At 40.9% G+C, this 23,549-nt stretch overlaps 2 protein-coding genes across 3 annotated transcripts; both read left to right on the top strand.

Moving 5' to 3' along the window:
* The first annotated feature begins 7,962 nt into the window (after positions 1 to 7,962).
* On the top strand, positions 7,963 to 23,347 carry LOC112430870 (Fc receptor-like protein 4). 2 transcript variants are annotated; one of them, XM_076882584.1, is made up of 7 exons: positions 7,963 to 8,083; positions 8,538 to 8,573; positions 8,700 to 8,960; positions 9,040 to 9,285; positions 9,364 to 9,540; positions 10,311 to 10,395; positions 23,082 to 23,347. In XM_076882584.1, the coding sequence occupies exons 1-7, from the start codon at positions 8,053 to 8,055 to the stop codon at positions 23,086 to 23,088; spliced, it is 843 nt and encodes a 280-aa protein (XP_076738699.1). In that variant the 5' UTR covers positions 7,963 to 8,052; the 3' UTR covers positions 23,089 to 23,347. The 2 variants fall into 2 exon arrangements, with proteins under 2 accessions (XP_076738699.1, XP_076738698.1); XM_076882583.1 differs by lacking the exon at positions 23,082 to 23,347 and adding an exon at positions 11,807 to 12,175.
* LOC143416911 (Fc receptor-like protein 4) lies at positions 17,858 to 21,534 on the top strand. Its single transcript, XM_076882582.1, has 5 exons — positions 17,858 to 18,118; positions 18,926 to 18,961; positions 19,088 to 19,354; positions 19,434 to 19,679; positions 21,401 to 21,534. Exons 1-5 carry the CDS (start codon positions 18,088 to 18,090, stop codon positions 21,511 to 21,513), a joined length of 693 nt encoding a protein of 230 aa, XP_076738697.1. The 5' UTR covers positions 17,858 to 18,087; the 3' UTR covers positions 21,514 to 21,534.
* Positions 23,348 to 23,549: the final 202 nt, after the last annotated feature.

Below are 23,549 nucleotides of genomic sequence, written 5' to 3'. Positions count from 1 at the left end.
ATGGACTGGCCTCCCCGGAACGCGGACCTCAGCTTTATTGAAGCAGTGTGGATCATCTTCACAGAGAACAGAACAAAAAGCAAAAAGCACTCAAAACACCTGGAGAACTATTCCTAAAGACGACTTAAAGAAATGACAAGAGATCTGATTAAGAGAGTTCAGGTTGTGCTGTAGAACAAAGGTGGGCACACCAAATATGGACTCTTAACCTGACTCTGGTTTTGCCTTTTATGCTTTTTCATTAATGTTTGGACACGTTTCCGTCACTGCTTTTATTTCTCATTTTCCACAAAATATAAAGACAGGAGGAGAGGCTCAGGACTCACATTATTCATAAGTTTTCCAAACTATCATCAAGCACTTGGATGTTTGGCTGTAATCTTATCTTTTTACCTTCCTGTCATTGGTCCCATTGATGAGCACTGGGAGTTAACAGACAACGGTCACACTGCTTTTATTCTCCTTTTATTTCAATTAACATACTTTTGATTCTTGATTGTAAACCTCAAACCCCTCCGGTCCAGCTCTCACAAAAACTTTATCAAAGAGGAAAAGCTCTCGTACAGATTTTTTTTCCTGTGATAAGCACGTTTGTTCTGGTGTTTTCATCAGGGGCCAAACAGGAAGCTGCAGCGACGCTCTCTACATGTTCAGATAAGTCAGACAGTCGGACCTCTATAAAACCTGACCTACGTTTAAAACAAGGCAGTTCTCAGACTGACAGCCGACCAAAGGAAGCAGATCCTTGAACCAACCAACCATGGTCCTCGCCCTTCTCTGCATGGATCACAGCTACAGGTTGTTTTACGATCTGTGACAAAATTATAAAAAATTCTATTCAATCTGGGAATTAACATACTATAACTTAAGTGTGGCCTACAAAATGACTCAGAGCAATAAAATTTGTCCATCCTTCCAACCCGGTCAGGAAGATAAACATCCCAAAACAATGAACAGTCCCGGAGCTGAAGGACAAAAGCAATACAAAGAATTATAAATGTGTCAAATGTTAAAAAATAGTCACGATTTGCATGCTTACTTAAGACCCTTCCTTAATAGAAACCACACCTAAACTAAGGCTACGTCCACACTAGCCCGGAGAGATCTGAAAACAGCGTTTTTGTCTGAAAATCCTCGGCGTCCCCACCATTGTTTTCATTCATTTTAACAGAGTTGTGCATCCACATTGAGCACAAGTATGAAATGCAAGGCCTGCCTCAGCTGCCTCGGCTCTTTGAAACGTTGCGGGAAAATGTTGAGGAAAAGCACCGAGGTTTTTAAATGGACTAACAATGAGATGGAGTTGTTGCTGCGAGTAACACAACAGTACAAAGTGGCAAAAGCGAGTGAGAATTAGAGAATTGGAAGAAAATCTATCTGAAGCATGCACAAACTGATAGGGCTGTCAAAATTGAGAGCAAGCAAAACAACTGCTGTATGATGCCCTCTGCTCTCTAAGTTTAATAGGTCACTTGACTGCATCACATGACTAAAATGTGTCATTGTTTTCAAAAAGTCTCCATTTTAGCTGTGCACACTGCGATGTGAAAGCACCGTTTTCAAATGTATGCGTTTTCGAGAGCCAAAACAGAGAGAAAACGGTGTTTTCAAACGAAAATGCATTAGTGTGGACGTAGCCTAAGTCCTTGTTCTTATTTCTCTGCCTCACACACCTGATTTCATCTGAGCTCATCCTTTCACAGATCAAACAGGATCAGTTAGAGGTCAGAGGTCAACCACAGCAGTCTGTCATGTTTCACTGTTGGTCCTAAACCCACTCGGGGAGGTTTAATCTGTCTCTGTAGGGCTACAGGATCTTTCTGTTATCTGGATTCACACTAACATCATCAGTCAGGAGAAAAACAATCACACGAACCTGATTAGCAACTCGCTAAGTTAATCCTGGATTTTCCCCGTTGATGGCAACATCTGACCAACCACAGCCATGGCGGCAGATGTTACAAAGGAAGATAAAATTACAATATCAGAAAAATATGAAGAGGTTAAACACACAATGAAGACTGAAACTAAAACCCCTGCTGTAGACAGATCAGCTGTGAGTGCTTTAAATGTTTATGCCAGTAAGATGGGAGAAGAGCTGCTATATCAATAAAGTTTAACCTGTTTGAAGCCTGGAAAGTTAACGGGCTCATCAATATCACATCTTAGATTAGATTAGATTAGATTTGGGGTTGCTGAGCACCCAGAGAGCTGCCCATCCAGTCAAGGTAAACTTTACTCGTCCCAATGAGACGTCTTCCCTGTCTCTGTCAGTCCCTGCATCCTTAAATGTCTCCAGTTGTCCCGAGTTCCCTCTGACTGCCTCCTTGGTGTAAACCCCTGTTCCTCTCTGTCCTCGTCGTCTGTTGTCTTCATCTCCATTGTCCGTCATCATAATTTTACCATCTCTGTGCAAGTCTGCAAATTTCTTTATTAAATCATAAGATTTAATAATCCTGATGATAATGACTTGCAGTAGTCAAAAGTGTTGATATTAAAACCTAAGAATTTCAGGAAGTTTGTTTTACAAATAAATAAAGCTCTGTGGTCTCTGTAGTTCACCATCTCCTAGTCTCCAACCTTTAACCTCTCTGCTCTGTGTTGTTTTGTCTTTTAGATCAAAAACCCACCACGGCTCACCACGGAGGACACACAGAGAATGGATCTCTAGTACTAATTGTTGGTCTGTCAATTTTTGCTGTGCTTCTTGTTACTGATTTTGTTGTTTTTCTGATCTACAGAAAACATAAAAAGAAGCAGAATCAGGATTCAGACCAGCCTCCTGTTGAATTGCAGCCTGTTTGAAATGTCTCAGAGTTTTTCTCCTGCTGCTGTTCAGACTCTCAGTGTTGTCAGTGAACATTCAGGTACAGACAGATGTTCTGATCATCCAGCAGACAGACATCAAACATGTCCAGAGTTGGTTTGACGTTAAATTTTCCTGATTATCATCAAACCTGTTCAGACTGTGTCAGTGTGTCTCTGTGCTGTCTGTCAGAGACTCTGTGAACTACAGTGTTTGTTCATCTTCACAGTTTTCATGCGATTTGTTGATGGGAATTTTTTTTGGCTTCCAGCTGCTCATCTTATTGTACTTTTCTGTAGCATAGGTTTTCCTATTTATGTCCTGTATTTGGAAATTACAGGATTTGTATTTTCAAACATTTTTTTTTCTGTTGATAGAGATAAAAAAAAAGTAACTTCAGCCTGTGAACACAAAATATTCAGTTTGTGAGTTCCTTTATATATTCCTATATAACTCATATTAAAACACATTCAAGTCTCACAGAGATGAAACTTAGAGAAACCTGCAGTGTACACTGTGGGTGTAGTTCAACACACAGTCAATCATTAGCTGGCTGCAGATAACTGGTTTCAGAAATGTGGTTATCGATGTCTGTTCAGCTGGGCTTTCTGCTCACACTCCTGCCTGCATTCACATTAAAAGGAGTGTTTTGCAAGTCATGTGACCCTTCCTCCACACAACAACAGTTGTTATCAGATGGTGATGAGAAATATTTTAACCACTTAGCACACTCTCGGTGCTGCTGTTTATTTCTAAGGTGACGGCTGCACATTAGAGCTGTGGATCTTTACACTGGACCCCTTTAAACATTAAACTTTATGTCCCACAGCCTGATAACAGAGATGTGTAAATCACTTCAGTCTGTCTCAGGTGAAATTAGTTTTATTGATTGAACAGCTTTACCTGGTGTTTGTTCTGTGTTCTGGTAACTGCATTTTTTGTGCATATGAGACTTGACAGCAGATTAGAATCAAGTACAACAATATTTATACATTCTCCAAATAACATATGCACATGTCCATAACATTAAGACCCACAGTTGGAGCTTTGTTTAGTGGTATATAGTGTTGTCTAGTGTGCGGCTTAACAGAGCAGAGAATCTCTGTCATGCTTAAAACCTGCTGCACATAAAAGAATCAGTGCAGTAGATGAACTTCTGATTTGTTGCTCTTTATCTGTACATGTTGGTGCTATTAACTTGGACGTGTGAGTCCAGAACAGTTCTGTTTGGTAACAATAAAGTCCATCAAATAAATAAGTGTCCAGATGGTGGTTAATTTTTTTTTAATGTGATTTTGTTCATTACTAACACTGGTGAGTGTAATCACATTACTGTTACTGTAATCACATTACTGTCATTTTATTATTGACAAAATATTAACGACATGTTGATGATCTGTTTATATCCATGTTAGTCTTTAAAGTCCAACATCTCCCTCTAGTGGCCATAAATAAACCATGTGGGAGCAAATACATTTATTCATTAACCAAACTACAAGATGTTGACACAAGGGGGCAATTGATGTCTCCATTAAACAGATGGATAATTGTTGGCATTCCTGGAGTGGCTTCATCTCAGGAGGTAGAGCAGATCACCCACTAATTATAAAGCTTGTGAACTGATCCCTTGATGCTCCAGTCTGCATGCCAAATATCCTTGGACAACATGTAGCTTGCCATCACCAGTGTGTGAATGTGTGTGTGAATGGGTGGATGACCGGATATGTAAAGCGCTTTGGGGTCCTTAGGGACTAGTAAAGCGCTATATAAATACAGGCCATTTACCATAAAAACTTTTTGTCTGATGCATCCATCAGTTTGAATGTTAGACAGAAAGCACTTAAGAGAGTAAAATTGTGGCATATAAGTACATATAAAAATTTACCACAAAAACTCAAATTATGTTGAAAAACTACTCAATGATACATTTTTTAGCTTTTCTAGATAAAAGATAAGATAAGAGATAAGATAAGATAGAACTTTATTAATCCCTCGGGTGGGTTCCTCTGGGAAATTCGATTTCCAAAAAAAGCACAGCACCGACAGAAGTTACAGAGTTACAGAATATTATATATATATACACACACACACACACACACACACACACACACACACACACACACACACACACACACACACACACACACACACACATATATAAATACAGAGACAAATATAAATAAAATATACAAAGGGGATATAGAAATAAATAAATAGATATAATAAATAAATAATAAATAAATAGAATAAATAGGAATAAAAATAAAAATACAAGTGAATTGCACATTTCAAGTATTGAGGTCTATTGCACTGTTGACTATTTACAAAAAGTATTGCACAGTGAGGTGAAGAGGCACTACAGCTTAGTTGTTCCCTCCTTTGTCCTCCTGTTTCCCCTCCCTCTCCCCTCCAGAGAGGAGTTAAACAGTCTGATGGCGTGTGGGACAAAGGAGTTTTTAAGTCTGTTAGTTCTTGTCTTGGGGAGAAGCAACCTGTCATTGAACAGACTCTTCTGGTTGTTAATGGCCGTGTGCAGAGGATGCCTGGCATTGTTCATAATGTCCATCAGTTTCTTTAATGTCCTTTTCTCTGCCACTGTCTATAAAAAAAAAGCTTCATGTTTGAATGTTTTTTTTAAGTTGTCTTTTCACAAAGAAAAAACGTAGCCCTCCACCTCTGTGTTTGAACCAATAGAAAAGCTAGTGCTCAGAGGAAGACGGCTTCACTTGGCACTGGACTGGATGATGCCGTCATTCACCTCCTACATGGTTCCCTCTCTCACTTGGAGACCGCTGGGAGCACTGTGAGAATCATGGTCTTTGATTTCTCCAGTGCCTTCAACACCATTCTTCCCACAGTCCTGAAGGACAAGCAGGAGTGGACCATCAGCGCACTACCTGGATTCTGGACTACCTCACTGACCGACCACAGTATGTGAGGACTCAGGGCTGTGTGTCAGACAGGGTCGTCTGCAGTACGGGGGCCCCACAGGGAACGGTTCTGGCTCCGTTCTTCTTCACTATCTACACTGCAGACTTCTCCCACAACTCCACCCAGTGCTTCCTGCAGAAGTTCTCTGATGACTCTGCAATAGTCGGCCTCATCACTGATGGGGACGACAAGGAGTACAGAGACTTTGTGGACTGGTGCCAGCGGAACTACCTCCAGATCAGCACTAATAAAACTAAGAAGCTGGTGGTAGACTTCCAGTGTGGTGAGTGAGGGAGAATGGTAGCTAAGCTGTCATCCCTGAGCAGCTCCTTCAGTGGCTGCAGCACCCTACTGGTGTTGGCCAGAGGGGCCGATGGTGCGATATGGCAGCCTCGCTTCTGTCAGTCTGCTCCAGCTGTGACTACCACTGTAACTTGCCTTCACCAGTGTGTGAATGTTAGAGTGAACGAATTGTAAAGCGCTTTGGGTGCCTAGAAAGCGCTATATACATGCAATCTGTTATTATCATCAAGAGCATTTCTTTAAACTCTGACAGATCAAAGACTGCTATATTTACTAAATATGAAAATATACTTAATAACTCACTTCTTTAATATTCTGTGCAATTAACTAACATTCGGTTCCTCACAGCTTCATTCAGCTGCTCTGAGGAACTGAATGTTAACCATTCAGTTTCTCCTTTATCTCACATTTGACTTCATGTTAAACTATTTTAACATGAAGTTAGAATAACCTGAGCAGTAAGTGAAAACACTCGGAGTGTTTCATATAAAGATTTGTGAGTGGCAGCAGTTTCAGGTCTGTTATCAGCTGTTCTGTCTGCAGTGACGTCCTCTGTGTGTGTTTTACTGTGCAGACACTGATCCAGCTGCAGTTTACTCAGCAGTGAGAACTGAAGACGTCACTTATGGAAAAATCATCACAGACAAGAACAAACGATCACAGATAAGAGGTAAAGCTGCTCTTCTTCACTTCTGGATTAAAGCATCCCGAGGATGGTCATGTGATCTGTAACAGTGGAGCAGCTCTTTCTCTTTTATTTGTGCCTTAAAGGTTGCACAACTAAAAGGATGAATTTGTTGTTAATGCGTCGTATAAAGAAGGCTGAACAGACCAAACAGTGTTTTCAGCCTCTCAAACTGTTCTTTAACACAATTTTAAAACCTTTTATTTTAATTTCTGCAAACAGAATTCAGTAAAACCACAGCAGAAACTTCCTGTTGTTGGCTGCTCTCAGCCTGAAACTCTGCCTATGGTGCCAAAAACTAAACACAAATTTAGAGGTGACCACGTTTTTGCTGTAGCTGCTCCGAAGTTGTGCAATGATCCTTCCATGTTAGCCATGTTGGCCTCATTGCTTTCTGAATTTAAAACGCTTCTTAAAGCACGTTTATGTGCTGATGCCTTTGGCACTCTTTTAAGAGGGTGACTCTATTTTATATGATTTTATTTTCTGTTTATGTTATTTATATATGAACAACATACATTTGTGAACCCTGGTTTATGTTAAAGTGCTTTATCAGTAAAGGTGTTATGGTATGAGTCTGACAACACTGATGAGAACATGTCGGCTTTCTTGCTTGTGGTTAGTGTGTCAGTCTGCACTGAGAGAAGATGGCGGCTTTGCTTTTAGCACAAAGGCGTCACAGTTCTATCCTTTCACCGATTGGCTCACAGCAAAGGTGCTGAGAGGAGAAACTGTGAGAGAATGTGATTGGCTCACACAGAAAGATGGAGGCTGGATTCAAACCCAGCACCTTCTTCCAGTCAGACAACAGCATCACCATGCTGCCTCAGGGGGACGTCCACTAAATGGTTATAATGGTTGTAGTTTGTTTCATTGACTAAGCTGCAACACTGACAGCAGACTGAAGTAGAGTCGACGTTTTAAATGATATTTTTAATTGATTTGTTGTGAATGAAGTCATAATGTCAGGATGTGCTTTATCGATTATCACAGAGAAACTCAAATATCATGTAATCATCTCAGTTAACCTGAAATTATGTCAAAACAACGTTGCTGGTTTCTTAACTTTTGAAAGCACAAAAGGTTTTATGTGTTTCTGTGTGTTACACTTAAAAAAACAACTTAATTTTAGTTTTGCAACAAAAGAGGAACTGCAGAGTGTCTAAGTTCATATTCTGGAATAAATTTATCACATGAATCATTAAGAGGTTAGAAATCCACCAATAACTCTCAAATAGAGGAAGAATACGTGCTCAGAGGAAGAGGGCGGGCTTTACTTGGTGTCAGTGACAGAAATGAAAAAAAGCTCAAATGAGTGAGAAGGACGATGAAGGAAACATCTGTGCTGTGTCTGCTCTGTAAGTAGAATCTCTGTGTTTGTTTGAATTCTTGTACTTTGACTGTCTGCTCTCCTGATAACTGATGATGGAGGAGAAGACATGAAAAACAAATCAGGCTGAATTCAAGTTCAAAACACCACGAGGACCAACTGCAGGTCTGAAGTTTAACAGAGTTACTGATGAATTTATGAGTGAAAAGCTGAAATAAAATGTTGGTGTTTGTGTGAACAGAGCAGACCGTTGAACCTTACGTGGACCTCAGTTTAGTGCTAGACTTTTGTATTTACTAATACATACAGTTACGTATTATTATAACATAACTGTATGTGATTCCTTGTGTAACAGTAACTACATTAGAGCATGAAATATGAAATGTTGTGATCAGTTTTATTTTAGAATTCATTATTATCAAATATTACGAAGTTGTTCTTTATGTTCACCTCAAATCAACCTGAGTGTCATTTCTCTTTAGTTCTGATCTCACTGCTGAGCTGCACAACAAACCAAGGTCAGTAACCTTCTTCTGCCACAGTTTATACCTGATAAACTCTGACAGGTTTTACACATTTGGATTAAAACTTTCAGTAAAGATCTCAAAGACGTGATCATCAGTTTTTCATTGTAACCCTCACAGCTCGTCTGACTGTGAGTCCCAGCAGCTCTCAGTTCTTTGAAGGAGACTCTGTGTCTCTGAGCTGTGAGGAGGACGACAGCTCTGCTGGATGGACTCTGAGGAGAAATGCAAGCAAAGGACAGAGGACTCAGTGTGGAGATGGGTGGGGAAAAGCAGCTGGTTCTTCTTGTAACATCGATGTTTTCACCCAGGACAGTGGAGTTTACTGGTGTGAGTCCAGAGAGGGTCCCATCAGTAACATGGTTAACCTGACAGTCACTGGTAAGCTGAGTGTGTGGAGTTAGTGTTGATGAAGCTGTGTGTAAATGGATGAAATGCTGTAGTTTGTCTCTGTGTTGAGGTGGATCAGTGATCCTGCAGAGTCCTGTCCTCCCTGTGATGGAGGGAGATGACGTCACTCTGCTCTGTAAAACAAAGACCACTCCCTCCAACCTCCCAGCTGCTTTCTATAAAGATGGCTCCCTCATAAGCAACAGGACTTCAAATAATATGACCATCCAGCATGTTTCCAGGTCTGATGAAGGCCTCTACAAGTGTGACATCAGCGGTCATGGAGAGTCTCCATCCAGCTGGATCACTGTCACAGGTGACACACTCACCTGTCTGTGTTTCTGCAGCTTTCAACATTCACAATAAACTAATGATTACATGTTGTTTATTTAAGGGAAACCTACAACCACACCTCCATCTACTCCCACACCTGTATCTACATCCACCTCTATCCCTACATCAGCCTCTCTTGTTCTTCCTGTGTTAATCTCTGTTGGGTCAGTCTGTGTTGTGGTTCTACTGGTGTTACTGGCTCTACTGGTGAGAAGAGATGTTGACCTGAAACCTGAAGGTGGGTTGTTGTCAGTTTGTATTACCTGCACTGCATTGAGATGATCAGTTGTTTTGAATTTAAAAAAAGCTCATTTGAATAGTTTGATTCAAATGTGGCTCGTCTGTATTTCATCTGGCCCAGAGAACAGGTGTCAAAGCTGTAACTGCTCAGATGTGTTTGATTTTGGTTTTGGTGACACACAAGTTGTCAAGAAATTGTAATGTCAAAGGTATGGAGAGAAAAATATCACTATGTGTTTTTCTTTCATTCTTTCAGACTGGGTCTTAATGTGATGATTTGTCTATATATTTGTAAATATATTTTTATTACCTCATGCGTGTAAAACCACAGCAGCAACTTCCTGTTGCTGAAAGTTAAATGCAGAGTGACACTTGCAACACAGGAAAAAATGTAACATACATTAACTGGAAACACTGTATCTGGGATCTTAGGTGGTTTCCAGTCTCAGAGAGAGTTTTGTTGTTCTGGTTAGACTGCTTACTGCCGCGTGTGCTACTTTGTCTAATAACAGTTTTCATGTTGGGACAACATATTTACTTCATGATGAAGTGTGTCTGATTGTATTGAAAGAAGATGGCAGCTTTGTGGACACCAGGTTCTTTTTTCACACAAAAGCCGGCGGTTTCTGTTATTCAGAGGTGTTAAAATGAGGAAAAAGCAAAAACCTGCTGCTCTCTGTAAAAAATGAGTGATTTTTTTTAGACAAATAATAAAGAAAATGTGCAGATTTCATTCCTGCTGTAATTTAAATGTGTTTTATTTTGCAGAGATTTATACAACTGTGGTTTACTCAGCAGTGAGAGCTGAAGACGTCAGTATTGGAGACAAAACCATCAGAAAGAGGAGTCCAAGGTACAACTGCTCTTTAACAGAGAAAACCCAACCGCACAACCTGTTTCCACACATCATGCTAAGCTAAGCTAACCACATCATTGCTCAGTCTTCGAGCTCAGACTTGTGAGCTCTCCGTGACAAATGATTTCCTGTTAAGTTGTCTAGTTCATTTAAAGAAACATGAGCAGCAAGATGTGAGCTTCGTTAAATCCACCCCTGTTGGTCTTGAAACAATGCTGAACAACAACTATGATATTACGTTTTAAGCTTTAATACATTTTTATACAACAAATATCATCACAGTAATAATAATAATAATAATAATGATAATAATAATAATAATGATAATAATAATAATAATAATAATAATAATAATAATAATAATAATGATAATAATAATAATAATAATAATAATAATAATAATAATGATAATGATAATGATAATAATAATAATAATGATAATAATAATAATAATGATATTAATAATAATAATGATAATAATAATAATAATAATAATCATCATCATCTCTGTGAGCCAAAAGCTCAGAAAGCAGAGTGCTCCAAACACTCTACCACAGTCTATTTTTATTTGTTGTTGTGTGTGAATGATGTCACAGAGGCAGGGTATCAATATGTCCATCTCAACCAGTCAAGCCCCACCCACGTGCTGTTTAATCAACCAATCAGAAGAGAGTTTTGATTAAAGGGACAGGAGGGAACACAGCTGGCATCAGACAGAGGCTGCACAAAGGCCCCATGTAAAGAAGGATTATACTGAACTGTGAATCATACAAAGCTACTGTAGTAGAAAAGAAAAACATGCAGCTAGAAATTGGCAGAAAATGTCCACCTCAAATGTAAAATACAGCATGTTATGTAATATCAGATTAAAGATACCCAAACTTACAGTGATGTTCAAAATTTATTGGATATAATTTTGTAATTTTGCATCGGTGCACCAACACAGCAGGTTTAAAATCAATTAATCAAGATGTGATTGAAGTGCAAACTTTCAACTTTACTATTGCATTCATTGTTTAGGAATCAGTACGAGTGAGGTAGGCCATCAACAGTCTGGAAACAACCTGCACAAGAGCCAAAAGCCTCCATAAATGATATAAATGACTTTCTTGGCCTTTTCTGGGGGAAATGTACTAACGGAGTAGAGAAGGTCGTACAACAAGGTCTCTGAGTTGATAAAAATAAGGTCAATTGCTGTGAATATCTTATATCAGAACGTCAACCCCAACCAACATCTGAATTAGACTACAATGTTATTCATATGGAAGCTCTGTGATGTGTATCTGAGCTGGTTCCCAGTAATGTCTGAACTGGGACTGTGTGTGATGCAGAGAGGTGGAGACTGGAGGTCTTGATTGAACTACAAAGCTTGTAATCATGTGTTTGAACTGTGTGTGTTTGTGTTCAGACTTTAAACCAGAGCCAGGCGTCGTCTACTCTTCACTGAAGTAGTCCACCAGTCCAACCACTGACGTCCAGTTGCTGGTCTCTAACTGGTCTCCCGAGCACTTCAGACCAGAGGACATCCACAGATTTTTAGATGTCTTAAGTCTTTTTTTTCTCACTGAGAAAACCCATAGACCCATAGGACTCAAAAATTGCATCATGGATTTTTTAAAGTGTCCTTTAATAAGGAATCACAGCTTCATGGTTCTATAAAAATGTTTCATGTCTTAAAAATTATGCTTTTTATGTGTTTTTTATGTGCCTCTTTTGTAGAAGTGAAATGAGTTAAACAACTCAAAAAAAATTACATACAACACATTTTAACTGGAATTAAAAAAAATGCATTTTGCAGCAAATCTGCAGTAAGAAAATAAAAATGTGATTTGTATTTCTTTTTTTGATTTCTTAGCACTTATTCCCATGGCAAACGCCTTGCTTCTGAGGGTTTGTTCTCATTTGTTTTAAACATTGATGCTTCCTGATATATCTGGTTTCGTTATGATTTAATTATGATTATATCACTGTGGAATTTCAGCATATTCAGACAAAGCTGCTGAAGATGATTCACATACACTGATATTAAAGTATCACATACCAACAGCACACAGTCAAACAAAGCAGAAGTAATTTGGGGGGCCCAGGGTGAGGTGTGAACTGTATGTTCACTTCATTCAAACATGGAGATTTGAATCTCTCTGTTTTAAATCTCCACTGCTTTTTCCAGCCTTAACATTTTTAGCAACATCATGTTTGTCTTTATTGCCAAGAGCGATTTAGCTTTGATGAAAGGGTGCAGTGCTAATTTATTAGCTAGTGTCAGATAGCTTGGTTATCAAGCTGCTTCCATAGACTGTAAGGAGTCAACAGAAAGGCACTGATAGCCGCTAAATAGAGCTTTGTAACATAAAAACAAGATCCTAGATTTAAACTTACCAGAACTGGTAATGTTTGTTTATGCAATAAGCCACATAGTATTGGTTACACATTTGCATTAAAAATACCCCCAAAGCACAAACATGGTCCAGAGGTCCAATTGGCTGAGGTGAAGCCTAACAGACAGTTGGCAGTTACAGCAGCCTGTGTCCATCGACCTCTCAAAGAGGCCACGCCCCTAATAATGCAAACTTTCAGGCTCATTAACATTTGAACAGGTGCGTTATGAAGGCATTCAACTCATGCATACTTCGTATGAAGGAGAGTGTTAGCTATAGAGACCAAATATATTTTTAATAGCAGGTTGTATAAATTTTTATTTCTGCTGTAAAGTTGAACATGTTCACATGAGTGTCTATGGAGAGTGACTGACTTTACAAATCTCATGTGGACATTAGAGGAACTGCAGCATTTGGTGCTCTTGGTTTGTTCAGTGTTGTAGTGGGAGGAGTCAGAGACACAGAGCTGGACGGAATTAAGATTTAATGTTAAATTAGGTTAACATTAAATTAGATTAAGATTAATTATGTCATAGAAGCAAAAGTAGCTGAATTTAAGAAACTGGAAGCCTGTGATGATGTGTAAGATAAACCCAGTTTGGATTATGAGTAAATGATTTTACATTTAACAGCATGATGGTATCAGTCAAATATATATCAGTCTGCCTGTAGATTTTCACACCATGTTAAGTTCTGTGTGTTTGTCGTCTGTGGTTAACACTAACGAGTCTGCGACTGTTTCTGAGGAAAAAAAGCTTCATCTACGTGTGCTTCAACACAGAGGTGTGAATGTTAAATAGAGGAAGAAACACGTGAGTTATTTGTAAGAGCATTTCTGTAAACTCACACAGGTCAGACACTGTTATCATATTTACTAAACATGAAAATATATTTTATTATTGGTGTAAATTAAGCACATTTCCTGCCGTATTATTCACAGTTTTCCTTTTAACGTTTAGTCTTTCATATTTATGACACCAGCATCTTACATTCCTTCTGTCTCAGTATCTAAATTCTGAGCCTACCTCTGGTAAAGTTAATATTTTAATAGTGACGGCCTGTTAGTCTGATTGGCTAACGTGTGAGCTGACTTTAATATCCTGTTAGTGCAAATAACCAACATTCAGCTTTTGTGAGGAACTGAATGCAGATCATTCAGTTCCTCCTTTATCAGGTGTGTTTATCTCACATTTGACTTCATGTTAAACTATTTTAAATTTCTAAAATAACCTGAGCAGTAACTGAAAACACTCTGAGTGTTTCATATAAAGATTGGTGAGTGGCAGCAGTTTCATGTCTGTTCTCAGCTGTTTTGTCTGCAGTGACGTCCTCTGTGTGTGTTTCACTGTGCAGACACTGATCCAGCTGCAGTTTACTCAGCAGTGAGAACTGAAGACGTCACTTATGGAAAAATCATCACAGACAAGAACAAACGATCACAGATAAGAGGTAAAGCTGCTCTTCTTCACTTCTGCATAAAAACGTCCTGATGATGTTCATGTGGTTTTTATCCGTCTGTGTTCGAGTGTGTTTCAGAAGTCGCACAACTTCAGCTCACACATAAGTTCTAAAAAAGATGAGTTAGTTGTTAATATGAGTTATATGAAGAAGAAGAAGGCTGAACAAAACAAAGTGTTCTCAGCCTCCCGAACTGTCCAATAACGCAGTGAAACATTTTAAAACCTTTTACGTCTTTTAACTTCTGCAAACTGAGTTCAGTGAAACGACAGCAGAAGCTTCCTGTTGTTGGCTGCAGTCAGACTGAATCTGAGGACACTGACGAGAACGTGTCGGCTTTCTTCCTTGTGGTTAGTGTGTCGGTCTGCACTGAAATAAGATGGCGTCACAGCTGGGAGGCCAAACCAGGAGAACGGACTCACAGACACAGATGGAGGCACTGATAAACATGATAACAAAATATACAACTTGAGACTCAAACCATGAACTGTGAATTATGATGCAAACGTGAGCTATGAAATAAACAGGAAATACTATGAAGCAGTTTTCACTTGAACACTGTGACTTTGGGGCAAAGGGGTAGTTAGACTGAGGGGTTGGACCAGGAGGCTCAGAGTTACAGTAATGAGAGGAGACGAGGTTCAAAAGGTGTTTGGATGCAGTTCAGGTGAGTGAAAACGAGGTCGTGAAATGTCTCACTTATTGCAGGTGGATTGATGGCGTGGAGAGGGTAAGTGAACCAGGTGAGCAGAGATAAATCTAGAGGAATCAAGTAGTCGAGTTAGGTGAGTGAAGTGAGCATAAGGAGTGACCAAGAAGCTGCCAAGAAGACCAGCATCCTACTGAAGGTGAGTGTTGAAGGTGAGTCATGTTTCAGCGAGGTGACCAGGTGGATTACTGTAAACAGAGAGAGCACAAGATGAGCAAAGTTTCACGAGCGTTGTGGCGGCCCACACTAACAGAGGTTAGAGGAAGATCTGGCAAAGAACCATCGCTGGTTTTAAGTACCAACAGCTTGATTGCCAACAGGTGTGGACTGCACGCTGGATTGCGGTGACTCCGCCCAGAGGTGGAACCACTGGCTGTTTGGAAAAATATCTGCACTCACCCACCGATGCATCATTATAAATACTGTTTAAACACAGCTGTAACATGCAGTTAGTGTATAAAAATGTGTGAACAAGACATCTTCTTCTTCGTCTGAATGCAAAATATTTAAGATAAAACCCAGATGAGAAGTTTCCACACAGCTAAAGCTGCTTCTGTCAGACTGAGGATGGACTGAGGAGCTGCACCAATATCAGATTAAATTATTGTGAACTATGAATTCTGCAAAGCTGCTCTGGACAGAGAGGCTGCAGACTCTGCTGGTGGTTCCTGTGTTTAAGTCTCACAGCTCGGCCTGTTGAGGGGGAGACAAGAGAGACACAAGCTGATGGTCTCTGTGGGTTAAAGGTTTGGGTTTTGTTTATTTCATCCATGTCTCACAGCTAACGTTTGTGGAGTGTGGAAGTGCTGTGATGTGTCATTGAGTGTCACTGAGTCTGACCTGAAACTTTGCTCCACTGAAGTTCCAATTAAGTTTTTCATTAGGTGGTAGTTCCTGGCACCGGGTACTTCTGTAGTACCTACTTTGTTGGGGCTCTAAGCAATCTGAAAATGTGACATGAGCAGACTATTTTCCACCAACTGGCTGTCAGTGGCATCTCATGAGTCATGAGATGAGTTCTGGCTGTTTAGCAGAGATTTAAAGTTATTTGCACCCTTGTAGGTGGGAAACATTGCGTTCTTGTGAGAAATGTGTAGTGGACTCCACCGCCACTGACCAATATTTATTAGGGTGTGACGGGAACTTGTGGACAGGTAAGGAAAACAATACAGTTGGAGGGATATTCCTGTGTTTTACTGTCCAGCGTAAGTCATCTCCTGCTTTCATTTACAGAGTACCGAGCTGCTGCTTTGCCAAGTGGATTTCTGGCTGCGGGCAAAGGACCCGACACATCAGTGTGTTTTAATTTGTTTTAACGTGGTGTAAATCGATGGACTGTGACTGCTGCGGCTGTCGATTGTGTTTGCTTCTTGTTTTATTTTTCTGTATCAGTAGACACAGCAGATATTGATTGTCTTTTAGTTTTTTACATGAAAACACCTTTATATATATATATATATATATATATATATATATATATATATATATATATATATATATATATATATATATATATATATATATCTATATATATATATAGACACCACTGAAGATTTGCCTGTGTTTTGCCCAGCTGGGGTTCAGTGTGAGTGGCCTACTATACCTACCACGGGTCACATAAATGCAATCCATTATTATTATTATTATTATCTCCTTCACAAAAATTAACACTGTCATTTATGAAACCAAGGCAGCGAGGGAACAGCTACACAAATAGCAACAGTATGATACCCCAGGTATACCATTTGACTGGCGGAAGATCTAGGAAATTTTACATGGGGAGGCAAAGTATGTGAAGATCCTTTATATGTAAATGCAGCAAGGTGATTTTTTAACGAGCTTTTAAGTAGAAAATTTTCACTCACATCCTGTTAGATTTGTATTGTTGATTGTCATTTATGCTTAGAAATATCTACTCATATATGCTTAGAGTGTATAATCAATGTCATGTTGGTAGAGGTTTGATCCCTAATAGTCTGCAAAGACTTCGTGTGCATTTCAGAGTGCTCCAGCATTCACACCCACATCCTGGGAGCATGCGACAGGTCGTACCTTCTCCTATTGTTTTGTGGTAGGATAAACGTAGTTATGTCAGTTTTAGTCTAAGTGCCTTTTGTTTAGATGAACTGCTGGACTTCCAGACCAGCAGGTTTACGGAAGTCGTTTATGGGGTCACACACACACACACACACACACACACACACACACACACACACACACACACACACACACACACACACACACACACACACACACACACACAAGGAAAGCGGCGGGGCCAGACGGCATCACCAGCCGTCTGCTGCGCTGCTGTGCTGACCAGCTAGCAGGTGTGTTCACTTACATCTTCAACGAGTCCCTGGCGAAGTCTGTGGTCCCCACATGCTTCAAAAGATCCACCATCATCCCTGTGCCCAAGAACAGCAAACCCTCATCCCTGAACGATTACCGGCCAGTTGCACTGACCTCGGTAGTAATGAAGGTGTTTGAGAGGCTGCTGAAGAACATCATCTCCTCCTTCATCCCAGACACCACAGATCCGCTGCAGTTCGCCTACAGATCCAACAGATCCACAGAGGATGCCATCGCCCACGTCCTACACACCACTCTCAGCCATGTGGACAAGAAACAGGGTAACTATGTGCGAATGCTGTTTGTTGATTACAGTTCAGCGTTTAACACAATAGTGCCCTGCAGACTGTTCACAAAGCTCAGGGATCTGGGACTTAACAGCCGTCTGTGTGCATGGGTGTTGGACTTCCTCACTGGCAGAACTCAGGTGGTGAGGGTGGGCAGGTGCTTCTCCAACAGCATCACCATCAACACAGGAGCACCTCAGGGATGTGTCCTCTCGCCACTGCTCTACTCCCTCTACACTTCTCTGCATGTGTTCAGTGTGTTCAGAGGGCCTCAGTGTCTGAATGGTTCCAGTTCAGCTCCATAACAGCAGCGTCCCTGGTTTGATTCCTGTGTTTCAGCTCATATCTGCCTCTCTCACTGAGGGGACGTCCACTACATGGAAAGGAAATACTTCTCACCTCTGTGTTTGAACCAATAGAACAGCTCCTACTCAGAGGAAGAGGGCGGGCTTTACTTGGTGTCAGTGACAGAAATGAAAAAAAGCTCAAATGAGTGAGAAGGACGATGAAGGAAACATCTGTGCTGTGTCTGCTCTGTAAGTAGAATCTCTGTGTTTGTTTGAATTCTTGTACTTTGACTGTCTGCTCTCCTGATAACTGATGATGGAGGAGAAGACATGAAAAACAAATCAGGCTGAATTCAAGTTCAAACACCACGAGGACCAACTGCAGGTCTGAACTGACTCTTTATCTTTGCTCAGGAGTCGAGGAAACACAGCAGGCAGTGAAAAGATCAAATCATTCACTCATTATATCAACACAGCTGCACAGTGGACACATGACTTTACTGGGTTATTTAAATGCTGTGGATATTTTTTATATACTATGGGTGTTATCAGGGCACATAATTACTGTGATAACATTAAGAGCTGCTTTTGAGATAGAAACTGAAACAGAGTTACTGATGAATTTATGAGTGAAAAGCTGAAATAAAATGTTGGTGTTTGTGTGAACAGAGCAGAGGACAGACCTTAGTTCAGTACTAGTTGTTTGTATGTATTCAGTGTAACTATAATGTAACTTGAAGGACTTCCTTGTTCTACAGTAACTCCAGAAGCAGCTCATGAAGCATGAAATGATGTGATCAGTTTTATTTAATAATTCTGATCATCGAGAAGTTGAAAAGTGAAATCCTGGAGTCTCTGGTTTAGTACGAGCAGCTTTTTGCTGACCTGGTTTAGATCCACGTTTCCTCTGACAGGAAGATCAAACTGGGCTGTAGGCGACACAACATGGAGAGTTTGTTTCTGTCTTAGAGGGAAACATCAAATAATACAAAGTTGTTCTGAGTGATCACCTTTGTGTGTTTATGTCAAATCAACCTGAGTGTCATTTCTCTTTAGTTCTGATCTCACTGCTGAGCTGCACAACAAACCAAGGTCAGTAACCTTCTTCTGTCACAGTTTAAACCTGATCAACTCTGACAGGTTTTAAACATTTGGATTAAAACTTTCAGTAAAGATCTCAAAGACGTGATCATCAGTTTTTCATTGTAACCCTCACAGCTCGTCTGACTGTGAGTCCCAGCAGCTCTCAGTTCTTTGAAGGAGTCTTTGTGTCTCTGAGCTGTGAGGAGGACGACAGCTCTGCTGGATGGACTCTGAGGAGAAACACAAGCAAACGACAGAGGGCTCAGTGTGGAAGAGATGGGTGGGGGAAACCAGCTGGTTCTTCCTGTAACATCACTATGATGGTGCCTCATGACTGTGGAGTTTACTGGTGTGAGTCCAGAGAGGGTCCCATCAGTAACATGGTTAACCTGACAGTCACTGGTAAGCTGAGTGTGTGGAGTTAGTGTTGATGAAGCTGTGTGTAAATGGATGAAATGCTGTAGTTTGTCTCTGTGTTGAGGTGGATCAGTGATCCTGCAGAGTCCTGTCCTCCCTGTGATGGAGGGAGATGACGTCACTCTGCTCTGTAAAACAAAGACCACTCCCCCCAACCTCCCAGCTGCTTTCTATAAAGATGGCTCCCTCATCAGGAAGCAGCCTACAGGTCACATGACCATCCAGCATGTTTCCAGGTCTGATGAAGGCCTCTACAAGTGTGACATCAGCGGTCATGGAGAGTCTCCATCCAGCTGGATCACTGTCACAGGTGACACACTCACCTGTCTGTGTTTCTGCAGCTTTCAACATTCTCCAAAAGTTGATTCTGTTCATCTGGACGTAGCGTTTTGTGGGAGAAACGTTTCGTCACTCATCCAAGTGACTTCTTCAGTCTCAGCTGACGGCAGGTTTCCCCAAACTTATAAACAGTACATTTGCATAATGAATGAAACCAGCCCACTGAAGGAACAATGGGCTGGGAGGTCAGTTCCTTGATCATAATTATGCAAATTCACATGACCACTGACCAAAACCCATTGATCAAAACCCACTGATCAATGGCCATGAGTACCATTCACAGAGAGTTGGGGAATGGCTGCAATCACAGCATTGTAAGATGATGAAAGATGTCCCCTTAGGCCCCCTCCTCGATTCAGAGATGGTCTTTCCCTTTTCACGTAAATGGCCTCCTTGACTCCGCGCTCAAACCAGCGTTCCTCCCTGTCCAGGATGTTACATCCTCATCATTGACAGAGTGTCCACTGGCCTGTAGGTGTAAATAGACTGCAGAGTCCTGGTCTGACGAGGTAGCTCTTCTGTGTTGTGCCATCCGCTTCGCCAGAGGTTGTTTGTTTTCCCCGATGTATAAATCCTGGCAATCCTGCACTTAACAGCGTACACTATGTTACTCTGTTTGTGTCGGGGGACCCGATCCTTGGGGTGGACCAATTTTTGGCGCAGCGTGTTTTGGGGTTTAAAAGCCACAGAGACACGGTGTTTAGAAAAAATGTGTCTCAACTGCTCCGATACTCTGGACATATATGGGATCACTACAGGTTTTCGCTTAGGCAGCGGTTGTCCTTCTCTCCTGGATCGGCTGGAGCTTTCTTTAGGTGCCTTTCCAGCTTTGACAAAAGTCCAGCTGGGATAACCACATTTACTCAGGGCCTTCTTGATGTGCTGTTCTTCTGCCTCCCTGGCTGCTGTGTCAGTGGGGATGGTGTTCGCTCTGTGTTGTAGCGTCCTGATGACAACCAGTTTGTGCTCCAGTGGATGATGAGAGTCAAACCTTAGATACTGATCCGTATGTGTAGGTTTACGGTACACGTCAGCTTTTAGATGTCCCCCATTACTGATGGAAATCTCACAGTCTAAGAAGGCTAACCTGCCACTTTTCATATCCTCCCTGGTGAATTTGATGTGTCGGTCCACCGAGTTAATGTGATCCGTGAATTGTGGTACATCCTGAGATTTGATTTTCACCCAGGTGTCATCCACATATCTGAACCAATGGCTTGGTGGTGTTCCAGGGTAGGATAGCAAAGCCCTCTTTTCCACTTCTTCCATGTACAAATTGGCCACGATGGGTGAAACTGGGGAGCCCATGGCACACCCACGTTTCTGCCTGTAGAACTGACCCTTGTATGTGAAGTAGGTGGAATGAAGACACAGTTCCAGAAGCAAACACACTTGGTCGATGCTGAGAGAGGTCCTGTTGCTGAGGTTGGGGTCATCCTGTAATCTCTTACGGACTACCTCCAACGCTTCTGTGACTAGGATACAAGTGAAGAGACTTGGAGATGTTATAGGTGACTGAGTTGATCATACAGACAATCGGTCTCATGACGTTTCTCCCACTAAAAACGCTACGTGCCGATGAACAGAATCAATATTTGGAGATTTACTTACCTGAATTATTGAGCATGTATCAAGAGGTTTCAACATTCACAATGTGACGAGAACTTAATGAGTGCGTTTGCTTTATTTTAGACAAACATACCACCACACCTACATCCATCTCTCCTCCATCATTCTCTCCTCCTGTTCTCTCTGTGTTGTCATCTGTTGGATCAGTCTACTGGTGTTTTTGGTTCTTCTGGTGAGATAAGATGTTGACAGGAAACCTGAAGGTGAGACTCAGGTCATCATTAACGGGTCTGTGTTGATGCTGATGAAGGAGTCAGTTCAACAGCTCGCTGACTTGCTGTAGCAGGAGTAAAATATCTCAGAATTGTTCGATTTAAGTGAGGCCCATCTGCATTTTCTTAGAGCCACATGTGGTCGTGAACAATGATGGAAATTCACCTTTTATGAACCATTCTAGACAACTTCAGCTTGTTTCCTACTCTGTTAGCATCTGTGATGCCGGATGGCAGCTGTTGCATGTAGTTTGCTAGCTGTCATATAGACTTGAAATTATTAACCTTTAATATCATGATTTTTGGGCCACATCTGGATCACAGAGTATTTGGAAGTACAGTAGCGGCACATATGAGGCCCAGATGTCGTTCACAAACAAGTGTGAACGAGATCTGGGCCTGAGACACATAAAGAGACCCAAGATCATCAAATGTGTGTTTTCAGCCTCTCAAACGGTCCTTTGGTTACAGCATCATTTCTAAAGTTCTGCATGTTAAACAGCAGCAACATCCTGCTGACGACCGCAGTTAGTCTGATGCTGGTGAGAGTTCTCACTGTTTTTCCAGCTTGTGGTGAGGCGTCTCACTCTGCACTGAAAGAAGATGGCAGCTTTGTGGACGCTACCTTCCTGTTCACACAAACACCTCGCCGTTCTGTCCGTCATTCATTGGTTCACAGCAGAAGTGCTGACAGCTGGGAAAAACACAAGGTACTTCACCACAGCTGTGACACAGCTGTGGTGAAGTACCTTCATGCTAATGTGTCAAACACCAACATGGTGCATAACACCTTCACAACATAACAACTACGCCGTGGAAACACAGTGTGTGTCTGTCACACTACTCTAATTTCTCAACATCTGCAACACAGTGAACATTTAACACATTTTAACCACAGTGGAAGCTTCTGATCACAACAGAGGCTGTGTGTGTTTGTTACAACATCTCTCTGTTGTCAGAAAACCAGCTGCTCTTTTAAAATAAACTTACTGGCATTGTGATGCAACATTGCAAATAATAATAACATGTAACACCTGACTCATATACCTGTCAGCAGGGCCTGGGTCTCTACATTGATGTTTATTTAAAATATCTCCTTGTTGATGCTTGTAACCCAAAATATGAGTTATGTAAATAATCCACAAGACAAATGTATCATTTCCAGTGTAACAGTTTCCATTTGTTAACGATTTTAATAAAAACTAAATAATGGTTCCTGTTTTAAGTCACATTGTTCTGACTGTGAGAAAGAAGAGAGAGAGAAGGTGGAAGCAGGAAAAAATGACTTTTCATGCATTTCTTCAGCTAACGGTTACAGATTTGTGAGCTCCACATTTGAGATTTTGAATTTGAAGAAGCAGTTAACATGTGAGCAGTATGGAAGCTCTGTGATTTGTACCTGAGCTGGTTCCCAGTAAAGTCTGAACTGGGACTGTGTGTGATGCAGAGAGGTGGAGATTGAAGGTCTTGATTGAACTACAAAGCTTGTAATCATGTTTCCTGTTGTTTGAACTGTGTGTGTTTGTGTTCAGACTTTAAACCAGAGCCAGACGTCGTCTACTCTTCACTGAAGTAGTCCACCAGTCCAACCACTGATGTCCAGCTGCTGGTCTCTAACTGGTCCCCCCAGCACTTCAGACCAGAGGACATCCACATATAATCCATGACATTAGAAATAAATCTGAATCAGATAAAATATAATTGAATATGTTTCCATTGAATAGAATCTAACACCGACTTTCAGTTGATTAGTTGTCTTTTCTCTACCAGCCTTCAGTCTTTCATTAATTTCTCTATTAAACCCTTTGGATTTTCTACTTTTGCCTTTTGGTAAAAGCACCATTTTAAAAGTCTTACATTAAAAAAGTCATTTGTTATTATAATGCTGCGTCCTCTGGAGTTTTACTGTTTTCTATATTTTCTTTATCTTTGTTGGATACTACATTTGGGGACCTGGTTTGTCTGTTGCTTGTCTGCAGTTTCAAAAAGGTGCCAGATGG

This window comes from Maylandia zebra, linkage group LG3, assembly GCF_041146795.1.
Source record: "Maylandia zebra isolate NMK-2024a linkage group LG3, Mzebra_GT3a, whole genome shotgun sequence".
NCBI classification, from domain to species: domain Eukaryota; kingdom Metazoa; phylum Chordata; class Actinopteri; order Cichliformes; family Cichlidae; genus Maylandia; species Maylandia zebra.
Note: the sequence above shows the minus strand (reverse complement) of the source record. Positions and strands in the feature narration are given on the sequence as shown.